The following is a 10,910-nucleotide window of genomic DNA, read 5'->3' as shown; positions in this document are numbered from 1 at the left end:
CAGCCATTCCCATGTGGAATTCCCCTGTAAGACACAGCAGCTGCTGGATCAGACACTCTGCTCCATGCAGATGATGAGCAACCTCTGTCATTCCACACTGGAGGAATAAAAATGGTCCTTTCATCCCAAAATACTGACTTTAACAGTTCCACTGTGGAGTACAGGTGTCTTATTCACGAGAAACATTTGAAATCTGGGTCTTCAAGTGAGTTCAAAAATAAAATGCAGGAGGTCCAGGAGAAATACCTCTGAGAAGCTCACGCTGAGGTGTGAGCTCTTCAGCCTTGCTGAGCTCCAAAGATTCTGATAATTTTAAATCCTTCCGATCCCCCAAACACCCCCTCAGAGGTCAGGTGTGGGGTTTTTTTCTATTTTTAGTCTTCTCTGACAAGCTATGAAGAAGCTTATGGATATTCCCCTATTATAAAGATACTTTGTGAAATTTTCACAAGATGTCCAAGGTAAATTCAGCTTTGTTAACATTTGTGAATGACCCATAGCACCAAACACACAGTCAGACATGAGCTGAGATTTCACCTGTGCCCAGGTGAACCACCCCAGCAGATAATGCTCTTGGGCAGATCTGCCACATGAAGCATGAGGCATTTAAATCAGATTATAGAAGCTTGTCTAGGGCAGACACTTCTCGGCCTCTAATCACGAAACCCACACTTGTGGAAAACAAAGAATTTTCCAGTCCTTGACACAGCCTGGCTGGCTCATGTGTGAATTTGTTGGTCAAGAAAACAAGGGACTTGAGCAGCAGAAGAGTGGTGGAGAACACCAGCAGCAGCCGTGCAGATTTCTGACTGCCCACGTTCATCCTGGCCTTTCTGCCCCCCAGATAATGCAGAAAGACATTTCCTGGGGAGTCCCCATTACCTCATGTTTCCCCTTTACCTCCTGTTTTGTATAGTAAATGCAGTGGTATTTTTGTAGCTGCAAGTTTCTATGGGTGTTCTAGCCCACGCAGGGGGTAAATGATACTATAGCGGAAATACACTTGTGGTCATCATATCACATCACAGGGCACTGGTGAGAGCCCATGGGCTCCCCTGAGCCTGCAGATCCCTGCCAGCCTCTCACACAGGCTGTGTCCAGGCTGGGGAAAGGTCTGCTGAAAGCTGGATTTTATCCCTCTCGTCTCCTTGTGAACCCCCACAAGCTGTGATTTTTCTCTACAGACCTACTGTCAATTCCGCAGAGTTTCTCTTGTGGAAAGCACTGCCAAGGGAATCCCCCCCTTTTCTTTGAAAGGTCACATTTCCTACGTGGTTGCCCCTTCTTCACACATCAGAAAGTTGAATCATCCAACACAAAAGGCGTGTGGTGACTAAGCTACCTTCCTATGTGAGGAAGCTGGGGACGGCCCTGAGGGGAAGGAAGGGGTAATGTAAGTGAAGCAAGTGGCAAGTGGAGGCTCCTCGGTTTCAGCACGGAGTTCCTTCCAGGAAGATTTCAAAGCAGTTTACAAAAAAAAGAAAGAAAGAAATTGTGCAAACTGTGTCATAGAGACGTGACTTAAGCTCAGGTCTGCCAGCAAGGCAATGGTTAAAGGAGTATCTCCGGAGTCCATTGTCCTGCCTGCTGGGGCTCAAGCACTCAAAATGAGAAGCTTCCTTAGCAGCCTCATGGGAAGAGCTAGGAGCACAAATGGGCAGCATTTGTTTCCCGTCATTCCTGGGCTTTCCAGGAAAGCTAAGGGAAGAAATGGCAAAGAGGAAGGGAAAAAGCCAAGCAGAGAAAGACCTTGTGCACCCTGCCTTAGAGATGAAGCCTGGCTGCTGCGGTGGGAGGATGCAGCTGGCCTCACACCTGACCTGGGTGATGCTGAGCCCTCTCCAGGGAACGTCACAGGGCAGGAACAGACCCTGGCACAGTGCAGCACACCGAGGGCACGGCTGCTGTGCCAGGACACGGGGAATGGAGAATCTGGGGGTTTTGGAGAGCTCCCCATGTGAAGGGAGAGCAATGGGGAGATCAAAGACTCCCCAACACTTAACTGACTCGATTGTAGAAACTCAGGAGTCCCCTGCAGCTAGGGAGGTGACATGAGAGTTGAGTCAAACATCTTAAAACTTAGTTTTAGAACTTAGACCAGAGCTCAGGAACTCCACATCTGTACCAAGAGCACCAGGACATGCTCCTTGTATTAATTTTATACCACATCCTGTTCTCCTATGAGAAATGCTTTTTTTTTTTTTTTTTTTTTTTTTTTTTTTTTTTTTTTTTGGTAGGGCCCTGTGAAGCAATTCCCATGCAGTTTATCTCCCTGTTTAGGGACCAGACCAACCTAAGGTGAGAACATTGATACCCATTTCAGATTTTGAAGATCCTTCCAGCTGGGGCCAAGTGACATTTCCTTGTTCTAAACTCACCTTGCAGTTTCCACATTTATTTCTTTCTTTTTCTAAGTTATGATTAATGTTGGTAAAAAAAGCAGAAAAAGATTGAGAGGAAAACTCAGAGATATCAAAGACTAGGAAATGTAAGGAAAGACAAATGTTTAATGCAATCTTTGCACTACAATAGTGTAACTGATGGTAGTTAAAATTAATTTATTAAACAAATGACTAAAAGAACAGCTGTGCTTAGGACTGAGTTGAATGAAGTGTGGGATTTTCAGTCCTTACAGGTCCCTCAGCCTATGAGTTGTTTTACCCTCACATGAAGGGTTGCCATTGAAAATAATGTCTTTGCTCCATTTAACTCAGTATCAGATAAAAATCTCTTTTGCTCACTGTTAGCCTCATGAGAGGTCAGACCCAGGGTGTTTGCTCAGCTTGGTGCTGCAGCCCTGCAGTACCGGGAAGCTCTTCTCAGCCAGGCAGAGAGGAAGGACGTGCCAATTTTTCAAAGTGTTTTAACAAAACGCCTCTCTTTCTGCACCGAGAACAAAACCTGCTTAGCTGGCAAGCACCATCCTGCCCCCTGACCGAGGGCTGACCTCGCCGGGCCGCTTGCCCGGCAGCTTCCCTGCAGCCAGGGGTCGGCTGAGCCATGGGCTGTTTCCATGGAATCCCAGAATCCCAGGTTTGTTAGGGTTGGAAGAGACCTCCTGAGATCATCCAGTCCAACGCCCCTGCCTAAGCAGGTGACACACGAACAGGTCCAGGTGTGTTTGGAATATATTCAGAGAGGGAGGCTCCATAATCTCTCTGGGCAGCTGTTCCAGGGCTCTGCTCCCTCCATGGAAAAAGTTCTTCCTCACATTGAGGTGGAACTTCTTGTTTACAGTCATTGCTCCTCATTCTGTCACTGGGTACCATTGAAGACTCTGGGACCATCCTCTTGGCACTCACCTTGGAGATATTTATGTGCATTGATGAGATCTCCTCTCAGTCTTCTCTACTAAACATACCCTGATAGGGACAGGAGCGGTGTGCCAATTCCTGTGTCCAGTTCTGGGCCCCGCAGTTCAGGAAGAAGATTGAAGGGCTGGAGCATGTCTGGAGAAGGGAATGGAGCTGGGAAAGGGCTGGAGCACCAGGAGGCACTGAGGGAACTCTGGGGGCTCAGCCTGGAGAAAAGAAGGTTCAGGGGGGACCTTCTCACTCTATAACAGTGCAGCCAGGTGTGGGATCAGGCTCTGCTCCCAGGGAACAAGGGACAGGACAAGAGGAAACGACCTCAAGCTGCTCCAGGGGAAGTTGAGGTTGGATATCATTGAAAATTTCTTCATAGAAAAGGCATCGGAATGGACTGCCCAGAGATGTGCTGGAGATACCCTGGAGGTGCTTAAGGAAAGGATGGATGTGGCCCTAATTGGTGCCATGGTCCAGTTGACAAGGAGGTGATCAGTCACAGATTGAGCTGGACGATCTCAGACATTTCTTCCAACCTAACTGATTCTGTGTTTCTACAACTTAGTTTCTTCTGCTATGCCTAGAGTGAGTGGACTGGTGGACATGGCCTGAAGATGAGACATGGGAGATTCAGATTAGAGATTAGGAAAAAAAAATCACTGTTAGGGTGGTCTGGCATTGGAAGGGGCTGCCCAGGAAGATGGTGGAGTCACCTTCCCTAAAGTGTTCAAGAAACATCCGGACCTGTCCTGGGTGATGTGGTTTTGTGGTTACAATGGCAATGCTGGGTGGATGGTTGGACTTGATTTTAAAGGTCTCTTCCAAACTTTAATGACTACATGAAGTCATTCTCCACCTTAACTTTATTTCCCATTACAAAGCACGTAAAAATTATGATCATGTGCATCTATAAACCTTTAACTCCATTACACAGCAGCACCCTGTGCCTCAGTGTTCTTTCACTGTGTTTCCTCGTGAGCAGCCTGGCACCTGCCAGGAGGTACAGCCTGGATCTCCTCCACCAACGGTGCTGAAAAATGGCAATTTTAAGCTCAAGTTCAAAGCGGGTGGAGCGATTTGTTGAGGAAAAAGCAGAGTTTTACAAACGAATTGTCAGTCCGGTTGAAAGCAGCTCTGCCTGCCAGAGCTCAAGCAGCGTTCGGGCAAGGCTCTGAGGCACCTGCTGGGATGTGCTGCAGGGCCGGGGCCGGGCTGGGCGCTCTGAGGGTCCCGGTGGGTGACTCGGACCCCGCCGCTCCCGCCATTTCCTGTGAGGGGCCGGGGACAGGGCGGGGCCCGCGCTGTGGGCGGGGCCCGCGCTCGTCACGCGCCGGGCGGGAGCGTGCGAGGCGGGCGTGGCGGGGCGCGCAGGCGCGGTGCGGGGCGCGCGCGGCGCTGGCGGCGGGCGGGCGCTCCCCTCGCTGGCAGCGCTCGCTAAGATGGCGGATTTCCTGCCGTCCCGCTCCGCGCTGTCCGGCTGCTTCCCCGGCTGCCTCCTCACCAGCGGCGAGGCCGAGCAGCAGCGCAAGTCCAAGGAGATCGACAAGTGCCTCAACCGCGAGAAGACCTACGTGAAGCGCCTCGTCAAGATCCTGCTGCTGGGCGCGGGCGAGAGCGGCAAGTCCACCTTCCTCAAGCAGATGCGGATCATCCACGGGCAGGACTGGGACCGCGCGGCCCGCGAGGAGTTCCGCGCCACCATCTACAGCAACGTGATCAAGGGTGGGTGAGGGCGGCGGGGACGGGCCGCCCTGCGAGCGCCGGGCCCGGCCGGGCAGGGGCGGGGAGAGGCGGCTCGGGCGGGTCCCGCCGGCCGGGGGAGCCGCGGGGCCGCCGCCGCCTCCTCCTCCCGCGCTGTCCCGGCCCCTCATCCTTGGCCCGGGGCCGGCGCGCAGCCCCTCCGGGCCCGCGGGGTTGTCACCGCGCCGCCCGGGTGCGGCCCGCGGGGCGGCTCCGGCCCCCGGAGCAGCGGGTTGAGCCCGGGAGGTCCCGGCTTTGCCTTCTGGTGCTGCGCTGGAGCGAGGCCAGAGAAGGGCAGCAGAGCTGGGGAAGGGGCTGGAGCACAAGGGGTGGCTGGGGGAACTGGGGGGCTCAGCCTGAAGAACGGGACGCTCAAGGATGAGCTTATCGCTCTCTACAACCACTGCAAGGACTTTGTAGCCAGGTGGGGGTCGGGCTCTGCTCAGGGAACCAGGGATAGGATGAGGGGACAGTCTTCAGCTGTATGAGAGGAGGTATATGCTTGACATTAGGAAGAATTTCTTCACGTCAGACACGGGAATGGGCTGTCCAGGGAGGTGGTGGAGTCATTGTCGCTGGAGGTGTTTGAGACTGGACGTGGCACTTGCTGACAAGTGTGTTTGACAGGGTGGTGTTCGGTCATAGGTTGGACTGAATGATCTCAGAGGTATTTTCCAATCTAATTGGTTCCGTGATTCTGTGATTTCCTGGTAGTGCGAGTGCAGTAATGAGCGGTAATGGATAGGGGGAAGATGCACCTGGAAGTGTGTGAGGAGCCCAGCCCTGTGCTCTCAGCATTTCACTGCAGTGGAAGAATCGCTGCCGTTGTGTTGGAAACTCGGCCGACACATCAATTAACAGCAACCCGCAGGCAGAGCCTCTCTTCATAGATGCTTTGCCAAAACCTCCACACATGGTTTAGAGGAGTAGTGGACGCTTGATCTCACTGCTGTCATCCTGACTTCATTGGTCATCCTCACCCATTTTCTCTCTTATCTAAATCACTCCTTGGATTTTCGGTTTGGACTGTGTAATAGTTGGACAAAATCTTAATGAAGTTTCTCAAAACAGCAAAGTGTTGCCAGACTCAACCCCTGAAAATCCAGCAATTCTTAAAGAGAATTGCTTTACAAACCTGCTTATGAATCAAGCCTGGAAAAACTATAGATAGCAGTAGAAATCACGAGCCTGTATGTCACCCAGGGTAAAGTTTATTACTAAAGCTACGTCACACTCTGTGAAAGGATGCGTGTAGGAACTGCACATCTGGCTGGGAGGCTGTTCTCATGCAGTCACAGGTAGATTTGACAGATACCTGCCTTTGCCAGAGAGAAAAACCATGGAAAGGGAGTGAACCTTGGCAAAACACTTTAGCACTGAATGGGTATGTTACTGTACAGTCATTTGTTGCCACATCTTAATTTCCTTACATATCTTCCCATGCCTTTACAGTTGCTTATTCTTTCTAGAATTTTCTTTTTATTTTTTCATCAGTAAATTTAGTACTAGAAATCATTTCCCTGCATTTACCTTATTAATATGAGCAGAGTGGGTTTATATCCTTCAGAAGAACTTTAAAAAGAAGGTTAAAATACTCTTGTTCTTCTAGAGAATATTTACCAAAACAACCACAGAAGTGCAGGGAAGCCTTTAGGTGATACAACTCCTTGTGCACTTAAGCTATACAAACATATTTTTAGCAAGTGCAATGATTTTAGTACATGTCTTAGTCTCTCTGAAAATACTAAAGGCAATGATAGAAATACTCTGTTTGTATAATTGGATATAATTAGATATCAAGTTGATAGGAGCACAAAAGCTAGAGAACTTTAAAGCAAGACATCAGGTGGTTTAACATATTTTGAAATAAACTATTTATTAAAACAAAAAGTATTTAAATATTTTGTCTGGTACTCATGCTGAGTGAAAGAGTTTGGTAGCACAGGTTGGCTAAACTTAGGAATTAAAAATAACACTTTTTCAAGGGTTAAACTTGCACTGTGGATATGATCCTGTTGGTCATGGTTGTGTTCTTGAGACAGCCAATCTGGGGTTTGGAATTACCTGTAAATGCACTGGTTTGGGTCAGTTTTTTGGGCACCTCCTGATTCCCCACGGGTGGATGTTCCCATTGAGCTTTGTGCAGAGTAGGAGCATTGTTTGCCTCTCTGCAGATCTGCGGGCTGGTGAAACAGTAGATGCTGAGAAACTCCGCTCACAGCGCTCTTCCCTGTCATTGCAGGCGTGCGAGTCCTCGTGGACGCCAGAGAGAAACTCCATATCCCTTGGGGAGATCCTGCCAACCAGAGCAACGGGGACAAGGTGATGGCTTTCGACACCCGCGCGGTCACCGTGGTGCAGGGCATGGTGGAGACGGGGGTTTTTTTAGACTACCTGCCGGCCATCCGAGCCCTGTGGGCAGACAGCGGCATCCAGCACGCCTACGACCGGCGCAGGGAGTTCCAGCTGGTAAGATTTGCCCTTCTGTGTCTTCAACTGCCCGTGTGTGATTTTGTTGCTGTGTTGCTTCTCTGTGAAACGCCCACCAAGCCGCTTCCTTACACGTTTTGGAGTGGTTGATTGTTACCCTGTGGTGTTGCACACAGCTGCATTTAGCTACTTCCCCCCTTGTTTTTTTTAATAATAATAAAAGAGATTCTGACGTAGTCGTGCTCATTTCATATGTGGGAAAGCTGAGGTATTGAGGGCTTTTAAGTTTTGCAACAAAGCTGGTACCTGCACAATATTTTTACCATATGATTATTACCACCCTTTTATTAACTGGTGCATCAACTTGAAAAACCAAGCCAAACAAAAAAAAAATGGTTTGCAGTAGACAGACTTAATAATAATGTGATTTTTAAAGAAAAGATATGCATGGGTTAATGAGAAGAATTTAAAAACCACTCCCTTCTCTATTCCAGTTTGAGCAATCTAGCAAACATTCCCTCTGTATACTTCCTGTTTAGTTTTGAATGTCTGTGTTAATACTCATGTAATGAGATTTTTGTTACATTGAAGTTCTCAGCTGAAGATGGAATACACAATTTAATAGTGGGGGAGAGATGGAGTATACAATTCAGTAGTGGGGTTGGAAAGGAAAAAGAAATCTCTTGATTCCTGAGCTGCAGCTCGAACAGTGACAGCTGAACTTCCTTTGCACCATTCCCATGCAAATGCTGCAAAAAGAAATGAAAAATTCGAGTTAAATTTGATTGTTGCTTCATAGACTTGTGTATGCCAGTGGCATGGGATTTTATGGGGGTGGGGGTTGAGAACCTTAAAATAGATTAAATCTATTCTTGTAGGTCTCTCAAACATAAGTGGCTTTGTGTTTTTACATCTTAAAAATAACCTTTGTGTTAGTGTGAATCCGAACAATAGCTCATGATGTCTCCTGTTGAGCTATTATGAATGGTTGTGTAATCATGGCCTGACTTAAAGAGGTTGTGTAAATATTCTATAAATATATATTGCCCTGATCATGGAATGTCTTCTGGAGATTGCAGAGTGGGCAGGTGCTGCAGTGGCCTATCACCTGCCCAGCCCTGGGCTGAGCTCTGTAAATAAGTTCCTAAGGAGACCTGGTGCTCCTTGAGTTTCACCTTCAAGTGATCATAAAAGAGTAATTGCTCTTCTGTAGTCAAGATTCTGGTGCAGATGTGACTTCTAGTGGTGTAATTGCTGTGCTGGAGGGATCTGCTTTAAAATCTGTTCAATAAAACAGTTTTGTCTTCGATTAAACATGTTTAGTTACTTGAGGCTGTGTAATGAAGGGAGCAATTACTGTTCTGTCATCTTGAGGCTCTGGGAAGTGGGTTCTTTCCATAACTGAAACATGTGCAGAGTTTCACTTTGAGTGGGTTGTGAAGAATTTGTTCTTCTGAACCTTGCAGAAAAAAAGCTGTTGCTTTTTTCTGTAAATCCCTAAATCTGTGTAATTATCTGCAAAAATATGTATTTATTATGTTGTGCTTTAGGCAGAACTCAGGAATATTTTTAGGTGCTCTTAATAGTTGAGTGCTGTCCTAATGATTTTTGAAAGCAAGGTAACTGCTTTATTTGTACTTATATTACTTTATTTCCTAAATCATTTCAAAGTCTCAGCTGGACATATTTATAGTAAGTTATAAACATGAAAGAAAAAAAAAAGGCAGCTGAATGATGTCATTGTGTGGAGTGCAGGCAGTGTGATCTGTGCTGGCCAAGCATGAAGTCTCAGTTTTACCCCAGTAAGCTTCAGCTTAAGTTCTGCCAGAGCTCCATGTGGGCGGCAGAACAGAGAGAAGTCCTGGAGCAGTGTGAGTTTTTTGCTGTACCTGCTCCAGGCTTTGCAGGATAGCGTTCAGATCTGTGCTGTGACAAGAAAGGAGGACACAAATGGTTAAGGAGGGAGTGACAGGCGTGTCCCAGTCAGGAGGTAGAGCAGGGGGAAGTTGGGAGAGACACAGACAGTTCAGGCGTGTCAAGTACTGACTCTAGAAGTCAAGGCTCCAGACTAAATTTTTTAACAACTGTAGAATGGGAGAAAAGAGGAAAATACTGTTCTGCTTCCAGTTTAGCTGCTTGTGGCAAAAAAATAGGATGAAAGGAGAGACAGCAGCAATCCTTAGGAGAGAGAGAAAAGTGGCACAAAAATACTGTAAAGCACTGGGACCGATGTGGTAAAGGGGCGTTATTGGACTGTATCTGCTCTAACTTCTTTTCAGACTGTTGAGTGAGTTTAACTTTTCATTGGACAGAAAAACATGGCTCACACTAAGAGAGCACAGGCAGAAGCACTGGGGAAGTGTTTGCCATGGGAACAGGACACTTTGGGACAGAGGTGGAGGTGAGCAAATGGAAAATGGAGCAGTGAGGGGTAAGGAGTGAAAAATGTTAAACTTTACATATAAATTCTGGAGGAAAGGCAGCAAGAATGTGTAGTGTAGAAGCCACTTGTAGCTTGGGCAGGTAGGAAGTACAGACAAAAAAGGTTTAAGATTGAAGTTTCTGCAAGAATGTGGTTAAAACTTCAATATATATGCACAACATATATGTATGTTTGTGAAGGCTTGTTAAGCTGCTCTTGATTTTTTCATTCTTCTCTGGGATCTTTTACTGATGATGTTGGGAGACTAAGGAAACAATATGATCTTTTTATAGCAGCAAAAAAAAAAAAGAACTTGGTTGTATTTTAATGGAATTAGGAATCAGCATTTCCATGTCTAGTTCACTGGAGTGTCCTTCCTCATTTTGTTAACTCAAGTGGTCATGGGATAGCCAATATGATTTATTTTCCTTGGTATAAAAATAGGGGCCTTCTGGCCACTAGCAGCAGTATTTATGAAAATTCATTAGGTCATGCTTGTGTAGCTCTTTAAAACTGGAAAGAGCTAATTACAGCTTAGTGCAATATGTGCCACTTCAGTGCTTCCCAGGTGGTTAATGTTATAATCCCTCACATTTTATTACAAACCAAACTCATTCAGGTGATTGTTCCATAGCACAGGTAGCTGCAGACTGTCCCAGAGGCATTTCTGTAACTTCACTGGAGATTCTGGTCATCCTCAGGCTCCCTCTCCTTCAGCCACTGGGCTTGTTTCTCCTCTGGCCTCTCAGCTGTCAAGGTTGAGTTACAGATTCAGTCTGAATCAGCCCAGCACCTTCTGACACCTCATTAACATTTCACATTTCCCGTCACTGCTTGGTTTCCGCTAAAAATCTCCCGACATGACTTGGATAAACACAGCCATTCTGTTAATTGTGCAGCATGCAAGCTGACTTACCTAGGCATTTCCTAGCGTTTCTGTCTGTGCTGGTGAGCTGTTCTCCTGGAGCTTTGCTCCCAGGCACTGGCAGCTGAGCAGCGTTTGGTGCTGTGGA

General features: G+C 47.3%; 1 protein-coding gene across 1 annotated transcript in view; it reads left to right on the top strand.

Annotated features, from left to right (window-relative positions):
* The first annotated feature begins 4,212 nt into the window (after window positions 1-4,212).
* The window catches only part of GNA13 (G protein subunit alpha 13), a 28,310-nt gene continuing 21,612 nt past the window's right edge, over window positions 4,213-10,910 (top strand). Inside the window, exons 1-2 of the mRNA XM_063409052.1 lie at window positions 4,213-5,027; window positions 7,288-7,514. Coding sequence (XP_063265122.1) covers window positions 4,745-5,027; window positions 7,288-7,514 — 510 coding nt within the window. The 5' untranslated portion in view covers window positions 4,213-4,744. The remainder of the gene's footprint in view (window positions 5,028-7,287; window positions 7,515-10,910) is intronic.

This window comes from Prinia subflava, chromosome 12 (genome assembly GCF_021018805.1).
Source record: "Prinia subflava isolate CZ2003 ecotype Zambia chromosome 12, Cam_Psub_1.2, whole genome shotgun sequence".
In the NCBI taxonomy this organism is placed as follows: domain Eukaryota; kingdom Metazoa; phylum Chordata; class Aves; order Passeriformes; family Cisticolidae; genus Prinia; species Prinia subflava.
Note: the sequence above shows the minus strand (reverse complement) of the source record. Positions and strands in the feature narration are given on the sequence as shown.